The following is a 22,157-nucleotide window of genomic DNA, read 5'->3' on the forward strand; positions in this document are numbered from 1 at the left end:
TTGGGTCATCTTTAATGTTATATAGATTTTGGTAATAAGTTGCAAATGTGTTGGCTATGTCTTGCGGGTTTGTAAGTAAGGCATTTGTGGTCGGGTGTTGAATCGTAAGGATTTTAGATTTGAGCCGTTTTTGTTTAATTATTTTTGTTAAAAGAGAGTTTGCTTTATTGCCGAGTGCGTAGAATTTTGATTTTGTTTTTTGGAGGTTGAGGTCATATTTATGTAGTAGAATAGTTCGTAGTTTATTTCTGTCTTGGGTCAGGGATATGGATGTGGAAGGGTTAGGGTTTTTTTTTGTTGATTTCTTCGTTTAGTTTAATGGAAGATAAAAGTTGGTCAATTTGTTGGGATCATTGTGTATTGATACAGGAGTTTAGTTGTATGAGAATACCTCTCATGTAGGCCTTGTAAGCGGACCATATTGTGGTTATAGGTATATCAGGGGTGGAGTTGAATTCGAAGAATAAGTTGTGGGCTTTCAGTAGGTGTTTCTGGTTATCTGAGTCTTTCAAAATTGCAGAGTTCAGTCTCCAGATGGGCGGGATTGCTGATCGTCGATTATCTTCTAAGGATATATTGAGTGGGGCGTGGTCTGACCAGGTTATGGTACTGATTGTGGACGATATCACGTGTTGAAGTGTCCATTTGTCTGTGATGAAAAAGTCTATTCTGGAATAGGAGAGGTGAGAGGGGGAATAATAAGTATAGTCTCTCTCGTTGCTGTGTTGGCATCTCCAGATGTCGTAAAGGTCGTGGTTATGTAGAAATTGGTTGAAGTGTAGGTTATGAGATCTTTTGTTAGAAGACGTATCCAACAAATGATTGCCAATAACGTTGAAGTCTCCGCCGGTGATGAGTCTGCCTTGTGTTTGATTTGAGATGATGGAGTGAAGTTTACAGTAAAATTTCAAATGATTGTTGTTGGGGCCGTAGACATTGACTGGAGTGTAGAGAATGTAATTTACTTGACAAATTAAGATGTGGTAGCGACCTTGGGGGTCAGTGGTTTCCGAGATGTACTTGAACTGAACAGAGTCCTTTATAGCTGTGATAATACTGTTTTTTTTTCTTTGGGTTAGTAGCCATATTGTCAAGGTCCTACCTTTTCCCCGAGGTTTTGTTACTCCATGTGCTGGCATCCATCTTGGATTTCTGCTGAGCATGGTGGGAAGCTTTTATGTCTTCAGGTCTCTGAGGTCCATCCCCCAGAGGGGTGTGGCTGAGTACATATAAGCCTGTGATCCGCACATGCTCTTTGCACTTGTGTCTTGTGTCTTTGTCTTGCTACAGCTCTGTGTATATGCTCGTGACTCTTCTGGTATTCTGACTCGGCTTGTGACTAAGACCATTCTCTGTGTTTTCCTTCGATCTGACCTTCCGTTGCTGAACCCGGCCCGTGACCTGTTATTCTCTGTCTACTGTTCTGTACTGTTTTGTCCCGTTGTTGTCGACTCGGCTTGCCTGACTACGCTATTGTCATTCTCACCAGCTACACGCCATTGGCGGCGGCCATTACCGCAGCCGGGGTGTCTCGGGGGCCGCGACCTGGTTCCTGGCTGCGTCAAGTCCATCCCCACCATCAGGGGCCCTGGTGAAGGGCAGCCTGGGACTTAGACTCCGCGCCCTGAGGGACTTCGGTCTGTTGGTGGTGGTTGTCGTCAGCCAGTGCCTTACCCTGCCACTAGGCCTACCTGTCCGTTCCACAGCCCTGCCCTGACATTACACAAGTGCCATGAATCCTGACGGTGCAGGTACGCCTTCGCTTCCAATGTTGGTCGCCAGACTGGATCAACAGGATCTCCTGTTGGATCAGTTCGCTCAGGCGTTGCAAACTCTGCTGGCACGCACCGCGCACCAACAGGATTCACCCTGCGGAGAATGCAAAAAGGACCAACAAAACGGGGAGCTAGTTTGGGTGTGGGCACCCGAAGATTGAGGTTACGAGTAGACAACCACACCCGATCGCCGACCTGGTATGAAGGAGCGGGCAACCGTTTGCGATCAGCCTGGAACTTCTGACGCTGAGCCGAGTCCCTCAAAGCCTTCTGGATCTGCCCCCATGAAGAACGCAGGGCAGCAAGATGGTTCTCCACAGCCGGAATGTCCTGTGGTGAGAACCTCTCAGGTAATACCGCGGGTTGGTACCCATAGTTGGCCATGAAGGGAGACATCCCGGAGGAGGAGTTGACCGCTGAGTTCCTGGCAAACTCTGCCCAAGGCAGGAGATCGGCCCAATCGTCCTGATGGTCCGAGACATAACACCGAAGGAATTGTTCTGAGGCCTGATTGGAACGCTCCGCAGCCCCATTGGACTGCGGGTGGTAGGCTGAAGAAAAGGAGAGACTAATACCCAACTGGGAGCAGAAGGCGCGCCAGAATCTGGGCACAAACTGACTCCCGCGGTCTGAAACAATCACCTTGGGCAACCCATGCAGGCGAAAAATCTCCCTGGAAAAGACCGTGGCCAGTTCTTGCGCTGTTGGTAATTTCCTGAGTGGAATACAATGGCACATTTTGGAAAAACGATCGACGACCATGAGAATGACCGTATGACCCCGAGACACAGGGAGGTCTACAATAAAGTCCATGCCCAGGTGTGACCAAGGACGCTCCCCATTGGGAATGGGTTGCAGAAGACCCATTGGAAGATGCCGTGGAGATTTATTCTGGGCACAGATCGAACATGCCGCTACATAAGAGGCGATGTCGGTCACCCGATGGACCCCTACTTCCCTGTGGGTTCTACTCCAGGAAGCTTTCCTCTGCAGAGTGCAACTACCAGATTGGAGATAGGGAGTTGTTGGCAATCATTCTGGCTCTCAAGGAATGGAGGCACCTGCTCGAGGGCTCCGCGGTTCCGATCCTCATTCTTACCGATCATAAGAACCTGACTTATCTTTCGGAGGCCAAAAGATTGACACCCCGTCAGGCCAGATGGGCCTTGTTCTTGTCGCGGTTCAACTATGTGGTCTCCTATTTGCCTGGTTCCAAGAATGTCAGGGCTGATGCATTATCGCGGCAATACTCTGAGTTGTCCAGGGAGGACTCTGAGCCAACCTCGGTCATACCTCCGGATCAGATCCTGGCTGCCATTCGCACCAGCCTGACTTCTCCCCTTGGGGAGCAGATTTTGGCGGCTCAAACTGATGCTCCTCCCGAGAGACCGGAGGGTAGATGTTTTGTACCCGAGGGGTTGCGCACCCGTCTGCTGCGTACTTACCATAACTCCAAAACTGCCGGGCATCCGGGGAGGAACCAGTTGTCTTGGGTCGTCTCTCGGTTGTTCTGGTGGCCAACTCTCCGTGCCGACATCGCCTCTTATGTAGCGGCATGTTCGATCTGTGCCCAGAATAAATCTCCACGGCATCTTCCAATGGGTCTTCTGCAACCCATTCCCAATGGGGAGCGTCCTTGGTCACACGTGGGCATGGACTTTATTGTAGACCTCCCTGTGTCTCGGGGTCATACGGTCATTCTCATGGTCGTCGATCGTTTTTCCAAAATGTGCCATTGTATTCCACTCAGGAAATTACCAACAGCGCAAGAACTGGCCACGGTCTTTTCCAGGGAGATTTTTCGCCTGCATGGGTTGCCCAAGGTGATTGTCTCGGACCGCGGGAGTCAGTTCGTGCCCAGATTCTGGCGCGCCTTCTGCTCCCAGTTGGGTATTAGTCTCTCCTTTTCTTCAGCCTACCACCCGCAGTCCAATGGGGCTGCGGAGCGTTCCAATCAGGCCTTAGAACAATTCCTTCGGTGTTATGTCTCGGACCATCAGGACGATTGGGCCGATCTACTGCCTTGGGCAGAGTTTGCCTGGAACTCAGCGGTCAACTCCTCCTCCGGGATGTCTCCCTTCATGGCCAACTATGGGTACCAACCCACGGTATTACCTGAGAGGTTCTTACCACAGGACATTCCGGCTGTGGAGAACCATCTTGCTGCCCTGCGTTCTCCATGGGGGCAGATCCAGAGGGCTTTGAGGGACTCGGCACAGCGTCAGAAGTTCCAGGCTGATCGCAAACGGTTGCCCGCTCCTTCATACCAGGTCGGCGATCGGGTGTGGTTGTCTACTCGTAACCTCAATCTTCGGGTGCCCACACCCAAACTAGCTCCCCGTTTTGTCGGTCCTTTTCGCATTCTCCGCAAGGTGAATCCGGTGGCCTATGCCCTTGCCCTTCCACCTGGGATGCGGATCTCCAATACCTTTCATGTATCACTGTTGAAACCTCTGATCTGCAATCGCTTCACTACCTCTCTGCCTCGGCCCCGTCCCATTCGGGTTGACGGTCATGAGGAGTATGAGGTGAGCCGGATCCTGGACTCTCGATTGGTGCGCGGTCGATTACAGTTCCTGGTTCATTGGCGCGGTTATGGTCCCGAGGAGCGTTCCTATATTCCTTCCGCGGATGTCCATGCTCCTGCCCTCCTCCGCGCTTTTCATACCCGCTTTCCTCAGAAACCTTTTGTTGAGCCGCGGAGGGGGAGGGGCCCTTGAGGAGGAGGTACTGTCAAGGTCCTACCTTTTCCCCGAGGTTTTGTTACTCCATGTGCTGGCATCCATCTTGGATTTCTGCTGAGCATGGTGGGAAGCTTTTATGCCTTCAGGTCTCTGAGGTCCATCCCCCAGAGGGGTGTGGCTGAGTACATATAAGCCTGTGATCCGCACATGCTCTTTGCACTTGTGTCTTGTGTCTTTGTCTTGCTACAGCTCTGTGTATATGCTCGTGACTCTTCTGGTATTCTGACTCGGCTTGTGACTAAGACCATTCTCTGTGTTTTCCTTTGATCTGACCTTCCGTTGCTGAACCCGGCCCGTGACCTGTGATTCTCTGTCTACTGTTCTGTACTGTTTTGTCCCGTTGTTGTCGACTCGGCTTGCCTGACTACGCTATTGTTATTCTCACCAGCTACACGCCATTGGCGGCGGCCATTACCGCAGCCGGGGTGTCTCGGGGGCCGCGACCTGGTTCCTGGCTGCGTCAAGTCCATCCCCACCATCAGGGGCCCTGGTGAAGGGCAGCCTGGGACTTAGACTCCGCGCCCTGAGGGACTTCGGTCTGTTGGTGGTGGTTGTCGTCAGCCAGTGCCTTACCCTGCCACTAGGCCTACCTGTCCGTTCCACAGCCCTGCCCTGACACATATAGATATGTGGGAATCGCTTAAGTTGCAGTCTGGGGATCTTGTTTGTGGCGAAGTGCGTTTCTTGTAAGAAAAGAATGTCGGCCTGAAACATTCAGGTTCCTTTTTGAAGCAGTGATCTTTTGAACGGCGAGTTTAGGCCGCGAATATTAAGAGATGTGATATTAATCATAATGGAAATCTGTAAAATGATGTACAGGGTAGTTGAGTTGTTGAATGGGGAAATCAAGGTTGAGTGGGTGCATCTTTGAGAGATGGAAGGTCTGCGATTTTGTGGTAACGATTGAGCTTGATAGATGAGTCAGAAAGGTATTCCGCGAAACTTTGTTAAAGGTGAGTTTCAAAGTATAGTTGGTCGACTGGTGGTGCCAGGGGAGAGGAGGAAGAGGAAAGTAGAGGGAAATAAAAAAGAACTTGCGAACAATGCAAGTAACCTGAGTAGCACGGTGTGCTACTTCAGAACTGGGGGGTTTGAACAGGCTTTGACCGTGAAGAAGGTCCTGCCATACATTTTCTTGTAGTATGAACATTTTTCTAAACTGGGCCAATCGCCAGAGGATAGTAGATTAGGGTATAACACTTGAGATGAAAAATAGGTGGTGTGCAGGAGGTGTACTTTTTCAGGATTCTTCTGCCTCCACGTGTTGGCTATTAGTTGGTGTAGATTGCTGTGTATCCGGGGGTAGGATATTCCAAGCTTTAAGCAAGTCTAGGCCCGCTTCAAGGGTCTTGATTGTGTAAAATTCTTCCATGTTGTTTCACGGTTAATTTGGTTGGGAAACCATATTGATAGCCTATGCCGTGGTTTCTGAGGGCTTTGGTGATAGTGATCATCTTTTTTCGGTTAAGAAGCGTGGTTTTTGACAGATCTGTGAATAGTCGAATATTTGCATGAGATGATGGGAGTGAGGGTGGGTTTCTGGCTGCCATCATGATTTTTTCTTTTATGTGGTAGAAATGAACACGCACCAGGACATCTCTCGGGATGGATGCTGACAAGAATGAGGGCTTTGGTAGTCGGTGGGCTTGGTCTATAGCCATCTCTAGGTCAGAGAGGGCAGGGATGAGGTGTTTTATATATTGTATATATGGTAAGAGTGCCTCATTAGTGACATTTTCAGGAATACCTCTGAACTTTATGTTGTTATGTCTTGAGCGATCTTCTAGATCGGCTAATTTCAAATTGATTTGTTCGATGTCAGATGCATGATCCGCGTGTGTGTCTATCAAATCGTTATGCACCATAACTACTTCTCCCATTCTGGATTCAATATGGTGTAATCTGTGTTCTTGCTGTTTTATCATCATCCGTGGCCCAAATTACTACTGTGGTTAATCACTATGCAAGGTATGTCTGAGCGATAAGAGCATATTTTTCATGCAAAGTTCAGTAATAGGTTGATCTGTTGCAGGGAATGTCTCTATTGTAGGCAGGTCAGTGTGAGGGTGAGGTGATGGATGGCTGAGGGCCTGGTAGGCAGAGGGCTGGTCAGGGTCAAGACGAGGTCTGGACTTGGCCGGGCTGCTCATGGTGGGGGACATAGGGGGAGATGACTCATCAGGGTCCCCTGTGTATAGCAGATGCAGCAGTCTGGGGTCAGTCTGCTGGGCCATGTAGTCCCTCTCCTGGCCGCCACTATTCTGAGTAATGCTGCCGCCGGCACCATCTTGGATTCCTGAGGTGACAGGAGGGAAGAACTGTGTGAGTTTTCCCGGTTGTCCCGGGGTTTTTCTCCTGCGGGGCATAGCTGGGGAGGTCTGCACAGTGCTCCTGCTAGTTGCTGTGGGGTTTATATACCCTGGGGCCGGTGTGTGCTGCGATCGTATTGGCGGGTGGATGGAGCGGTCAGAGAAGAGAGTCCGTCCAGAAGCCGGCCGCGCATGCACCCCCTAGGGTCAATTTTAGACAGGAGCCAATTAACCTATTAGTATGTCTTTGGAGTATGGGAGGAAACCCAAAAAGGCAGAAAATGTAAACTCCAAGCAGGTGGTGCCATGGTTGGTATTCAAACTGATGACCCTAGTACTGCCAGGTGGAAGTGCTAACCATTTAGCCATTGTGCTGCCTATTTATTGACCACATTTCTGCCTGCCACCTAGACCAATTCTTTGCCTGTTTGCTGACCATGTCTCCGCTTGGCACCTGAACTAACCCATCTGTATGTCCAGCTGATTATGTTCCTGTGAGACACCAGTCCCAGGTATCCACTGTGGACAACTGCACTTTTGAAACCACAGGAACTCTTTTGTTCAACCTTTGTTTAGCTTTCTGTGCTTCATGACCAGTGAACATGGCATTCCTGTGGCCAGCCACATGCCAGTAGGCTAGGATTGCTTGGTTTATAGGTATGGAGACTGCTATAGGTGACGCTACATTAGGCTATATTCCTTAACCACTCATACAGAGGTGAGTATTACATGTGAGTAATGTCTTATTAAGTTTACAACTTTGTGTAAAAAATAAATTTTCATTTTCTTTCCTCATTTTCCTTTCCAAAAACTTATGGCAAAATGAAATCTTCAGTAGATTCATTATGCCTCTTAAAAATATATTGGAGTGAGTACTCTTCAAAACGTGGTAATTTTTTGAGGTATCTACTGTCCTTGTGCTCCAGGGCCTCCAACATATGATGGGTGATCAGAAAATTCGATGTGTGATTTGATTTGGATTTCTCTTCTGTTCATTTACTTTGCATTGTGTTGATTGATACAAATAAACTATTATTTAAAAAAAAAATGCTTTTGAAAAATCGCTGTGCGAGTAATATGTGCCATACACAATTGTAGTACCCACCATTTTATTCACTAGGGTGTCTGCTTTAAAAAAATATCTAATGTTTTGGGGTTTAAATTAATTTCCTAGCAAAAAATACAGATTTTTTTTATGTGAACAAAAAGTGTCAGAAATGGCTTGATCTTCAGGTGGTTAGAAGAGTGAGTGATGTGTGGCATAAACTTCTAATGCTGGGCATAAAACGCCCCTACCCCCCAAAATGACCCCTTTTTGGAAAGTAGACACCCAAAACTATTTGCCGAGAGGCATGTTGAATCAATAGAATAATTTATTTTTTTACCACAAGTTTTTTTTTTTTAACACAAAATTGTCACTTAAATGATTTACTGCTCACACATGCCACGGGTATATGTGGAATTACTCCCCAAAATACATTCTGCTACTTCTCCCGAGTATGGGGGTACCACATGTGAGAGACGTTTTGGCAGTCTAGCCAAGCAAAGGTCCCCAAAATCCAATAGGCACCTTCAGGCTTTTAAAGGGCTTTATTTCCTCATTACACTTCCAGACTACCTATCACAGTTTCACAGTTTCAGAGGCCCTGAAATGCCAGGATAGCACCTAACCCCCCCCCAAATTACCCCTTTTTGGAAAGTATACACCCCAAGGAATTTGTTAAGAAGCATGGTAAGTATTTTGCAGATCTCATTTGTTGTCACAAGTTTTTGGAAAATGGAAAAAGAAAACAAAAACCTATTTTTTCTATTTTTTTTATTTTTCAAAACCTTGTAAGAAAAAATGAGATCTGCAAAATACTCACCATGCCTCTTTTTAAATTTCTTGGGGCGTCTACTTTCCAGAAATGGGTCATTTGGAGGGGTTTGGTGCTATCCTGGCATGTCAGGGCCTTCGAAACTGTGATAGGTATTGAGGAAGTGAAATGAGGACGTTACGTACCTTCAGGCTTTCAAAATGGTCATTGGATTTCAGGCTCCTGTATGTGGCTAGGCTCCCAAAAAGTCTCACACGTGGTATCCCCATACTCGGTAGAAGTAGCAGAATGTATTTTGGGGTGTAATTCCACATATATCCATGGCTTGTGCGAGAAATAAATGATTTCAATGACAACTTTGTGTAAAAAAAAAATGTTTGTCATTTTCCAGAAACTTGTGGAAAAAAATAAATCTTCCATGGACTCAATATGCCTCTCAGCAGATAAGAGTGTCTACTTTCCAAAAAGGGGTAATTTGAGGGTGTTTGTACTATCCTGGTATTTTAGCACCTCAAGAAATGTGATGGGCAGCCAGAAAGTAAAAACTGTGTAAATTCCATTATCTACAGTATTTATTGCTTTGTGTGAAAGTTATAGCGTCTTCAAACTATGGATTTTTTTGTAACCAAAATACATTTTGGCCTAAATTTATGACAAAATTTTAGTTTTTTTGGATATTTTTTATGACCGAAATGAGAAAATATTGTTTTTTTAAAAAAATAACTGAGATCAGTATAGTGTCAGTCAAGGATAGTATAGTGTCAAACTAGGGAGGAAAAGTATCAGATTAGGATGGTATAGTGCCACATTAGGGCAAGATATTGGCAGGCTAGGGCAGTATAGTGGTAGGTTAGGGTAGTATAGTGTCAGGTTAGGGTAGTATGGTGGCAGTATAGTGGCAGGTTAGGGTTGGCTTTGGGGGGCACGACTAAAATCTGGGGTGGCATAGCCCACCCTTTCACTCCCCTAGATCCGGCCATACTCCCATCAGGTCAACCTTCCTTTTGATCAACCGCATACAACAGTGGGTGGATTTCTTGGCTGTGGATATGGAATCTGCCAACTGTATTGCACTGTCAATCAAAAGAAAGATGGATCATTTCCCCGTCAGGCTCCGCCCAACCCATTACACACCCCTTGACCATGCACCTGTCTGTGGAGCTCAGTGGCAAGGGAAGGAGCACACTGAGAAAGAAGTGTCAAATGTGTGGACTTCTTTGGTTCCTGTATTGTAGACAAACACTTTAGAAACACCTAAAGGTTGTAGATGCTTGCACTCTCTGCTACCAGCCATAGAAATACATGTACAAAAGAATATATGAACAGTACAATTAATGTATACATTCTTTTTAATACTGCACTGCTAAAATGAAATACAAAATCACATTTGTAAAAAGAGTAATGTACATGACACATCTATTTATCATGTGTAAATGATCTGTTTTAATAATTCACATGACTGGCAGTGTCACGTCTACCTACAAAATGTACCATTTTATTATGATGCTTTAGGAAAATGAAGGAAATAATAACTATCGAAAGCCACAAGAAAATGACAAGGTTTGCCTATACAAGAATAGAGACGTGAAACAGGATAAACATGTCAGTTTGCATTATGTATTCTATGAGAGCAGGCCTTGAGGTACATTTGTGTGTTTTGAGCCAGAGCCACACAGGATAAAAGAACAAATCATGTAATTGATAATGTATTATGTTAACATACGTCATGTATACAGAACTTTATTTTGACTACAGAAATATTACATTTGCAGCATGCAGGTTTAATAAGAGCAAATCATGAGAAATATCCATGCCATGCAATTATTACAAACCAATTCCTAGGACTAGTAAGGCTAACAGTAACTGACATGATTAGCTTTGCCATCTAAAAAAACTAAAAAATAAGAAAGAAGCCTTGTGCAATAAAAAAAGAGTATTGTTTTAAAATAAAGAACTGTTGAAAAAACTAAATACATGTAGGGATATATTTATAAAGCAGCAGTTTTGATATTCACAGGTGGTTAATCATTCTCTGTAACTTAAATTGCATGCACAAAGAATATTCACCTGCAGTGAATATGTGGTGAATTTCACTTTCACTGCTTTATACTGCTATATACTTAGTTTTTTTTTTTGCAATTGTAGGGTAACAGTCCCAGTATATTATACCTTCTCACACATTGGTAATGATTTACAAGTGGTTTAAAGAATGTTGATTTTGTATTATGATTATTTACTTAGTTTACTGAATATGGTAAAGTTGCATTCACTTTCAATACCCAACCATGTGCAAGGGCCAAGAAGATTTTTGTTTTACAATTGTACATATTTGGATCATTGAAATGAATACATCTACTAAGTTTAAATTTAAAATATAAAGTACACATTCGCTATTTGTTTAGTAAATCAACACTTTTGTGTCTCTACCTTTTTTCCCCCTCTCTTATACATAAAAATTATAACTCCATGTGGATAAGCAGTGCTGAGGGCAATATAGTATGCTATTATGCAAGAACAGCTGTGTTGTAAATATGAATTTCTTTGCAATATCTATAGGCACAGAGGTGAATAAAAGTGTATTTTTAACCACTTACCGCCTGCGCACAGTACTTTTACTGCGAGCTGATATTAGGTGGTGCACCAGTGCGCCTTCAGGGCATGCAGAACAGCATGATGCTCGGTACCTAGTCATGTGGATGGCCAGGGTTACATGTCATCGCTATGGCCAGTCACAGTGATCACATGATTACAATGTAAGCAAAACTGTCATGAATGACTTGATTGGCCACAAGTGATCACATGGTACCTGGGCCAATCACAGCATCACCATGAGATCACTTGTGACCAATCACAGAATCACAATAGTAAACATCAAGTAGTGAATGAAGCCTTTCATGACCATTAACACTCTTGTTATAATCATCACCGCAAGGGATATTAGTGTAAAAAAAAAGGTGTCATGTTATGGTAGTAAAAAACGAAAACCTGAAAACATAAAAACATATTTTAAAAAAATTAATAAAAAAGTAAATAAAATGTGTTTTTTACATACATACACACAATTTTTTTTAATAAACTGTCACCAGTTCAGTACAGCGTCATCATATGACTGGTGTGGCCATGATCAGGGATACAGACTGGTGACAGTATGTAAAAATAAAACAATAATAATAGTAATTTCTTCATTCTCCCAAACATTGAGACAAACAAATTACAATTACAAAAAACTTGCTGTGCCTCTTAGCATATAACTGTCTACTTTACAAAAAAGGGGTCAATTGGGGGGTATTTGCACTGTCCTGACATTTTAGGGCCTGCGGAAATGAGAAAGCTCTATTTGTGTGAAAAAACCTGTATAAATTTAATTTGGGTACAGTGTTGCATGACTGAGCAATTGCCACTTAAAGTAACACAGTGTTGCAAAGCAAAAAATTCCCTGTTCATAAAGTGGTAAAGCCTTCTGGAGGTCAAACTGTTTTTACTGCTTCTTCACAATACAAAAACTGCAGTGTGCATAGTCCAGATACAGGTTCGCTTTAAAATTTTGAACACCCCAATATACATAAGAAACTGCAGATAGGACAATAACCATAAAGTAATGAGTCACCAACCAAAGAATTGTTGGTTTTGAATAGCTGTGTGCTTCAAGCTAATTGACCATGCAGATAATACAGAGCAGAGCACTGAAACCTTGAAAGCTACATTTTAATAGTCTTATTCCTAAAGTTGTTTCTCTAAAGTACGTTTATATTGGCAACTTAAAAATTAAATATAACTCAGTAAATCTCATGTTTGATACCAATAATGCTATCAATACTTTTATAACTTTTGGGGTATACACTCATACTGAGTGAAGAAAGTGCACCTCTTGTAAACACAGGGTTTGATTTAGTAAAACTGGTTCACTCAGAAACTGATGCAACTGTGGATGGTAGCCAATCAATTTCTCACTTCAAGTGTTTTCAATTAAGCTTTGGCAATAAAACCTGGAGGCTGATTGATTTCTATGTAGAAGTGCACCTACAGTCATGGCCGAAATTGTTGGCACCCTTGATATTTTTCCTGAAAATCAAGTATTTCACACAAAAAAGGTATTGCATTAACACATGTTTTGCTATACACATGTTTATTCCCTTTGTATGTATTGGAACAAATATAAAACAGAGGCAGAAAAGCAAATATGACATAATGTCACACAAAACCCCAAAAATGGGCTGGACAAAAGTATTGGCACCCTTAACTTAATATTTGGTTGCACACCCTTTGGAAAACATAACTGAAATCAGTCGCTTCCTATAACCATCAATAAGCTTCTGACACCTCTCACCCGGAATTTTGGACCACTCTTCCTTTGCAAACAGCTCCAGGTCTCTCTTATTGGAAGGACACCTTTTCCCAACAGCAATTTTAAGATCTCTCCACAGGTGTTCAATGGGATTTAGATCTGGGCTCATTGCTGGCCACTTCAGAACTCTCCAGCGCTTCTTTGCCATCCATTTCTGAGTGCTTTTTGACGTATGTTTGGGGTCATTGTCCTGCTGGAAGACCCAGGATCTTGGACGCAAACCCAGCTTTCTGACACTGGGCCCTACAGTGCGACCCAAAATCCTTTGGTAATCCTCAGATTTCATGATGCCTTGCACACAGTCAAGGCACCCAGTGCCAGAGGCAGCAAAACAACCCCAAAACATCATTGAACCTCCACCATATTTTACCGTAGGTACTGTGTTTTGTTCTTTGTAGGCCTCATTCCGTTTTCGGTAAACAGTAGAATGATGTGCTTTACCGAAAAGCTCTATCTTGGTCTCATCTGTCCACAAGACGTTTTCCCAGAAGGCTTTTGGCTTACTCAAGTACATTTTGGCAAACTGTAGTCTTGCTTTTTTATGTCTCTGTGTCAGCAGTGGGGTCCTCCTGGGTCTCCTGCCATAGCGTTTCATTTCATTTAAATGTCGACGGATAGTTCGCGCTGACACTGATGCTCCCTGAGCCTGCAGGACAGCTTGAATGTCTTTGGAACATGTTTGGGGCTGCTTATCCACCATCCGGACTATTCTGCGTTGCAATCTTTCATCAATTTTCCTCATCCGTCCACGACCAGGGAGATTAGCTACAGTGCCATGGGTTGCAAACTTCTTGATAATGTTGCGCACTGTGGACAAAGGCAAATCTAGTTCTCTGGAGATGGACTTGTAACCTTGAGATTGTTGATATTTTGCCACAATTTTGGTTCTCAGGTCCTCAGACAGTTCTCGTCTCCTCTTTCTGTTGTCCATGCTTAGTGTGGCACAGACAGACACACAATGCAAAGGTTAAGTGAACGTCTCTCCTTTTTATCTGCTTTCAGGTGTGATTTCTATATTGCCCACACCTGTTACTTGCCCCAGGTGAGTTTACAGGAGCATCACATGCTTGTAACATTCTTATTTATCCGCAGTTGTGAAAGGGTGCCAATACTTTTGTCCAGCCCATTTTTGGAGGTTTGTGTGACATTATGTCGAATTTGCTTTCTTTCCTCCCTTTTTTTGTTTTGTCCCAATACACACAAAGGGAATAAACATGTGTATAGCAAAACATGTGTTAATGCAATACGTTTCGTGAGAAATACATGATTTCCTGGAGAAATATCAAGGGTGCCAACAATTTCGGCCATGACTGTATTTTTGCACTCTTCAGTTTTAGTAAATAAACCCCACAGTGACTGCTAAGCTTGAATTTTTGCATGTCTTAGGAATGGTTCAGGCCACTGATGTCCTAACCGTTTAACAGATTGTAGTTCCAGGCTGCATTAGACATTGGAAATGTCTTCATCTTCCATCCAACTATGGTCTTAGTTTAGGGTAGTTTGTAGCAGTATAACTATATATACTGCCCATCACAATGCCTGTCATTTACTAACTTAAAAAATGTGGTTTTATCTATATGTAAATTTCTGTATGAAAAGATGGTATTTCTTTTCATGTTACAAGAATAAAAAAGTCAGAGATTCTAACACATTGAATATAGTTTTTATTGTGCAATATCATTTTCCCCTTTGCTAAACATTGCAACGTTGTCCATCATTTATTTTTCTTACAATATATTTGTTTGCTTTCTGGCTATTTCTAGAGTGGGTGCCAATGTCCAATTTTCCTGTGATGATAATTATGTGCTACAAGGCTCGAAGAGTATAACTTGTCAAAGAGTGACTGACACACTCGCTGCTTGGAGTGATCATAGACCAATCTGTCGAGGTAAGCGAATGGAAAAGCAGGTTTGACTTTAAATACTATAAAATTATAGAGTGCACATTTCTTTAAAAATGTTTTTTTGAAATTCATGGCTATGTTCCTTATGACTTGAATATAGCTATTCAGTTTGTCTTAAGAATGCATTCTCTGTTTGCTGGAAAAACACATGGCAATAAACCCACAGAAACACATAAATTGCTTAAGAATTTGCTTGTGTCACATAATATAGCAATGGCTTGAATTGTGCTTTTCACACTTTCATATCCAAAAGAACTGTTTAGAAATCACCAGCTTCTTGGCAATATGTTCCAATTACCTAGTTCAAGGTGTGATAAAATGCTTTACTGCTTTATTTACTTAGGTAGAAACTTGTTGTATCACAGAATTCTCTTATTCCTTTGTGTGTAAGAAAAAAATGTATATTGGTTTACTTGCTATGTTGGCTTTGCATAGTTTTTCATTCTGCTTGTTTTTCACATCTATATTTTAAATTGCCAGTAATATAATACAAACGCATTCTTATCATCAACAATAAAAAGTGACAAAAAGTATCAATATATCCATAAACTAAGATTATTTCACAACAATATTCTATTAGTCTTGTTGAAAGAAAAAATTGCCACCATAGACACCATGAAATCTGAGAACACGGAATTCTCAATAGTAGGATGTGTGCTGAAGATGTGTTTTCTGAAGCTGTCAGCATTATATTCTACCCTTCTTGTGGAGTCACTAAACTAAAATAAGCATGTAAATATTGTTTCTTGGGACAAACAGTACTTATGATAATACCATATAAAAGATTTAATTCATCAGCATTCATTATGGCCTGCTCGGTATGATGACAACTAAACCAAAGTCATAAGTGACTGCAGAAAGAATAGATACTTGACCTCAGATGTTGCATAGTACCAGCAGGTATACAGTTCTTTGAGAAAGTGAATCAATTTGGTGATTGACATGGTCACCTTCAACTGCATAATATTATATATATATATATATATATATATATATAATATATATTGATTAAATATGCAATGTAGTATCTGATGTTTACTCACAGGTGGCTAGTTTTTGATAGGTATACTATGACTATTTAAAATTAAATGCAGTGTTTCCAAGTTTAATATGAAAAGAATTTAAAAAGAATTAATGCTTGTTTACACCAAACTCTTTTGTATCTCATGCCCAAAAGGAATACAATATTGTTAATTAGCAAAAGGTTATTGACACTTCAATTAGCAACCAGACAAAATAGAAAACTACAACAGACTGCAACTAAATAAATCAATGTACTAGAAAGGGATGCAAAAAGCATTGAACAGTGTTTTCCCAATGGACAGTTTGGCAGAGTTTTTTATATACTGGATAAGTTTCAATGTTCTAAAACATTTTCCTGGATTGTTCTTGTGTTTTTTTCTATGTTCCTCCGATACTCCAGGTAAAAACAAAAACAATGTTTTTCTTGTGATTGCAAACTCAGGTAAATAGTCTGTGGATATACCGTAGTTTTTTGTTGATGTAGCGAACACAAAGATATAGAAAGTGTTGTTTATTACATACTATTACTTAAGCTCATATATCACTAACAGCCAGGGTCGAAAGAGTAATACAAAATAAATAATTTATTTATACATGTTGTACAGGATGCCAGTGATGGGTCCTGAAAGGTATGTGTGTGTGTGTATATATTGGGGGGACAACAAAGTATAGTTGGTATACTCATGTAAGGTGAGGAGTTTTGGGGTGATCCATCACAAAGATGGAAAACCAACTTGACTTGCAGCTTTTCTAGGGTTGTAAATTCCTGATATAGGATCTGGAATTTGGCGGTTCAGAGAGATCTTGGGTGGAAAAGAGCCTCCAGCCCTGACTATGGGTACTTTTGACCTGAAAGGGTTATCCCACCTGCAAGAGATAGTTGAAAAGGTCAGGAAACATACAGCATGTGTCCATGAGCTGTGGTGTGGAACAGCACACAGTTATGAGAGAGCTGTGGAATGTTTATTGGCTGAGATGTTGCTGAGCTCTTGCAACCCTCCAGGGACACATGGAGAAGGTGGGGAAAATAAGTCCTGCCGGGGGTGAGACAAAGTTTGATTTCGTATGACAGAAATTTCTCAACTGTTTTGTTTGTTCTATGTTGAAGGAACCTGGTTTTGTTTTACTGTTTTGCTTTTACCACGCGCTGGATGGTGATCCAGACCCCCAACATATCACAATGTTAGAAGCCTGTTGTAAAAACATATGCCCCATAAAAACATTCCCATAACATAAACTGCTGCTGAAGCAACTGGAACATGTTACACATTTCACCCTAAAAATGGGTGGAACGTGTAACATGTTCCAAAAGGTGAACTTATCCTTTGAGGAATTAAAACAGTATACATCTGTTCCATTGTGTGTCCACTTAAACTGAATGTCCACAGCTCCAAATGCTCTTCTATTAAAAATATTACAGATGCTAATCCCATAGTTCGCTATTCACTCACTGAAACTGCTCCAGAGCTTAGTCCAGTTGTTACTTTTGTATTCAAAGACATAATAAATCATTAATGTTATCATCCTAGTTTCAAACCACATTTTTTAAAATACAGTGTAAAATACAATGTTGGAGTAATGCTTAATGACACTGAGAATTACTTTGAGGGATATGCTTTAGAGATCAAAGTTTATTGTCTCACATTAAACAAGTTTATTAAAGCTTGAGTATAACAATGGCATTAAGTAGCATAAACAAAGCTACATATAAAGTATAGTAACATAAGCATATTTTAAGTTATACAGGGATACATTCAAGGAGCTAAAATAAATTTTGAGTCTTCATAACAACAAAGCAATATCGTTTACAAACTCACCATCACTGAGTTTGTTCAAAGAAAGCATATCACAAACTTATTCTTTCTCTCCTGTTTATTGTACTTCATCTTTGAGAAACCCTGTTACATTGAGAAAGTTTTATATTTGCTTTATCATGTAAAAAATAAAATAAAACAAAGAATGATGTGAATACCGGATATAGAGATCATGTATGTTAATGCACCGCAAGGAGACCAACTACCATTTATCTGAATTCTTACTAGAGAATTCTTTCTTCCTTAACCTACTCAGAGGTGATAATGTAAACACAGTTCTGTTAGCAACAGATTAAGGACATCCCAAATCAGGTTCCATGGCCTTTTAAATTAGTATAGGTGTCAGAATAGGTAAATCAATATATGTGATCAATAAGTATATCAACATGTAAATCATGCGTTGCATGTTTTATGGAAGTGAGAAATATTATCAGATGCAATTGCTAGCGTTTCTTCTATTTTGTACAAGGTGTCTACTCTAAAAATCCAGTCCCTTACAGCTGGTACGGAAGTTGACTTCCAATGTAATAGGATGAGGGATTTGTCAGCCTTGAGTAGATGTTTGGTCAGGAAATGTTTGTATCTGAAAAATGAGAAATATTAGATAGGCAGGAGACGACAAGCTAGTGTTAAATCAAGTTTAGTTTCAGTGATCTGAACAACTAGTTGGTGTACTAGATTTCAAAAAGGGAGCAATTTGGGGCAATGCCACTATATGTGGATTAAGGTTCTCTTGGCTCACCCACATATCCAGCATAAATCAGAGGATTGTGGAAACCAACTCTTGATTTTAGCCAGTGTGGCATACCAATGAGTTAGCAATTTATATGATTTTTCCTGAGTGCAGCACTTATTGAGCATTTGTGCGCCATAATACAGGCCCACTTCCACTGTTTGTCAGAGATTTCAGTTTGTAGTGCTGATTCCCAGAGACTCCTAAATGTATCAGGTACAATAGTTTTTGTTTGTTTCAGCCACGTTTAAGACAAGGAGGTAGCTCTTTGAACAGTTTTACCACATAAAAAAAAAGTTTAAAATATAGTTCAGTGGCTTAGTTAAACACTTCTTCCTTTTGTGGATAGTCAGATAGCTGCATAGTTGTAAATAAGACAAAAAAGGTAGGTAGGGCACATTACAATCTTCCTTCAGTAAGGCACAAGTCTTCACATCACCAGCATGTATGCAAAGGGTAGCTAAGATAGATTTATCCCACTTCAGTGAGAAGAGCAAGTGATTATCAATCCCGGGAATGAAGTCTGGATTGTGTGCTAAAGGAGTTAAGGGGCCCGGTACTGAAGAAAAATCCCATTTCAAATAGACTTGGTGGAGGGCCTCTGAGGAAGCACCTATCAAAGGGTTGTTTTTCATATGAATGGGAAGGTTGGCCAGGGTATCCAAGGTGCAAACCTATGGGGTCAGATTCAGATTCTAGATTAAGCCAGTCCTTGAATCCAGCAGTACAGCACCAATCTATCACTCTGGCTAGGTGCATTGCATACTAATAGTCTAATAAACCCATTCTGTCTTGTTCCTTAGGTTTTGCAATCATATGGAACCCTATTGTACGTTTTTTATGAGCCCATGAGAACTGAATTTGTAAAGATGTAGGCATTGTCTAGGCAGCACTTCCACCTGGCAGTACTACGGTCGTTGGTTCGAATCCCGACCACGGCACCACCTACCTGGAGTTTGCATGTTCTCCCTGTGCCTGTGTAGGTTTCCTCCGGGTACTCCGGTTTCCTTCCACACTCCAAAGACATGCTGGTAGTTTAATTGGATCCTGTCTAAATTGGCCCTAGTATGTGTATGTATGAATGTAAGTTAGGGACTTTAGATTGTACGCCCCTTGAGGATTAGGGACTGATGGAAATGTACAATATATATGTAAAGTGCTACTTAAATTGATGGCGCTATATAAGTACCTGTAATAATAATAATAGACATTTGAAAAAACTGTGTGGGATTCTGATGGGTAGGGCATGCATTATATACAATATTTTCTTAAGTTTGGACATTCTTATCGCTGTTCTGCCAAACCAGGAGAAAAAATAAATTCCAGGATTTAATATCTTGTTCTATAGTTTTACGTAAGGGAATAAAATTATGGATGAAGAGGGTATACCACTCAGGTGTCAACCATATGCCTAAGCACTTCAATTATAAAAAATTGGAAGCTTTAAACCTAACTTTACCCTACAAGTTCTCAACATCGATACAGCAAAATTGCCCTTTTAAGCAGGTCTCTCAAGCCTTGATTTTTAAGTAGGAAAGGTAGCCATATGTAGTTAAAGCCTATATTAGGTTAGGTATTGAAACACAGTAAATCATCTGCATATGCTGATTATTAGAATGATCAACTCAGATGTCTCCTTCAAGAGCTTTAGGATTCATGGCCGAGAATATAAATTAAGGATTTCAAAGTCAGGATAAATAAAAGTGGTGACAAAAGGACACCCTTGTCTAGTGCCATTGTTAATGATCACCACTTCAGAAAGCATGCCATTTACCTTGACTAGCACTTGCACTAGGACCATTATATAAAGAAAGCATTTTTTATTTTAGCCCTATATGTCTGCAAGTTGTCAGCATAAAGTCCCATGCCATTGTATTCTCCACATCTGTAGACAGGAGAAGGCTCTCGATCTTGTGCAGCTTTGCAGAATGAATTATGTTTAAGGCCTTGATAACATTATACCTGGCCTCTCTACCAGGCATAAAACGCAATTGCTCAGGACTGACTGAGCAACAATATGGGTCTGTAATGAGCACATTCAGTCTGGCCCTTGCCCGGTTTAGGGAGAACGGTTATGTGGGCCAATAAAAATGAATCTTGGATATTCTGTGGCTTGGTAAGGGAGTTTAGTGCAACCAAGAGGCTTTTTTATAATATTGGGAGGAAAACCCATCTGGACCTGGACTTTTGCCAGATTTAAGGTCTTTAATAGCTAGGAGGAGTTCATCTTCTTCTAAGAGTTTTTCCAATTTGGATATATTCATTTTATTTAAGGTAAGTAGGTTACTTTGCAATAGGTAAGTTTCAATGATTTGTTGTCTGTCTCCCTGTAAACCCCGTGGTTTATGTTGGTGGGGTAAGTTATATAGCCTAAAGTAGATGTCATGCAACTGTGCGGCAATTTTGTCTGCAGCAGGATCACGTTTACCCTCTTTTTTTCTGATTTAAACAATATCATTTGTCATAGTGGGTTTTTTTAAGGCCCTGGCTAAAAATGTATTGCTCTTGTCCCCATGTTTGCAGTAAATTCTCTTTTTAAAAAAGAGAACACTTTTTTGTAGCAACTTCCAGGTCTCCAAAAGCTCATTAGAAGATCTAAAAGCCAGATCGTACCTACTAGATGATTCTAGATGCATTATTTTAAGGGCAAGAGCAGAAATTTCCCTGCCGCGTTCCTTTTCCGTTTGACCCCTAGTTTTATAAGCTCACATTTGATTACACATTTGTGGGATTCCCACATGACCAAATTTGTGGATTTGCCACTCATGTTAAGTGCAAAATAGTTACTGATCTGATCAGCAATATGTTGTTGAGAAACTGTGTCTGTCAGCAAGGAAGCATTTAATCTACCGTTCAAAACTTTAGATTGTTGTAGTGAGATTTCCAAAGTTACTGAGATGGGGCATGATGATTGTATGATGATATTTGCTTTCTAGGAGAGGATAAGTCCTTTTGTGAGATGAAAATGTAATCAATTTAAAAATGTCTATTGTGGAGTATTCAGTAAAAAGTGTACTCTTTACCAGATGGGAACATTGTGCACCAGGAATCGACTAAAGATAAAGACTGAAGTAAGAGCTTTACTCTTTTGATGAATTCGTAGGTCACACAGGATTTCCCAGAGGATGTAATGGATTCAAGGGAATGTTAAAATCCCCCCTTAATATCAGACAACTTGAAGCAGACCCTTTGAGCTCCTGGACAATTTGGCTGCAAAAGGAAATGTGCGAGGTGTTCAGGAAATAGACATTGTCTAAGGTTACAAGCTTACCAGTGTAGGTACCTTTAAGAAACAAGATTTTCCCCTCTTGGTCTACCAATTGTTGTAACATAATAAAAGGGCCTTCTCTACTCACTAAAATAGAAACCCCTTCAGATTTCGAAATTGGACTAGGTACATGATAGGCTGTTGTAAAAAATGTATTCATAAGTCTGGAAATCTTTTGTGCTTTAGAATGTGTTTCCCGAAGGAAAATGAATAAAGGACTTGTCTTTTTAAGTTCTCTCAAAAGTGAATATTTAAGACCTTTATATTATGTGATATTACCATAGGCTGTTTCCCTAAAGACGTATATACTATGTCTAGGGTATTTCTAAATTTCAGATAAAAAGTCTTAAAGTGTTACTAAACCCAGGACCCTGCATTCACTATATCTGGTCTCTCTCAGTACACAGAACAAATGCAATTATTTTA

At 41.3% G+C, this 22,157-nt stretch overlaps 1 protein-coding gene across 1 annotated transcript in view; it reads left to right on the forward strand.

Annotated features, from left to right (window-relative positions):
* CSMD1 (CUB and Sushi multiple domains 1) overlaps window positions 1-22,157 on the forward strand; it is a 2,075,474-nt gene that overhangs the window by 1,318,865 nt on the left and 734,452 nt on the right. Inside the window, exon 9 of the mRNA XM_089679519.1 lies at window positions 14,754-14,878. Coding sequence (XP_089535645.1) covers window positions 14,754-14,878 — 125 coding nt within the window. The remainder of the gene's footprint in view (window positions 1-14,753; window positions 14,879-22,157) is intronic.

Source organism: Staurois parvus, unplaced genomic scaffold, assembly GCF_062004578.1.
Source record: "Staurois parvus isolate SC_StPar_1 unplaced genomic scaffold, SC_StPar_1.0 ptg000226l, whole genome shotgun sequence".
NCBI lineage: Eukaryota > Metazoa > Chordata > Amphibia > Anura > Ranidae > Staurois > Staurois parvus.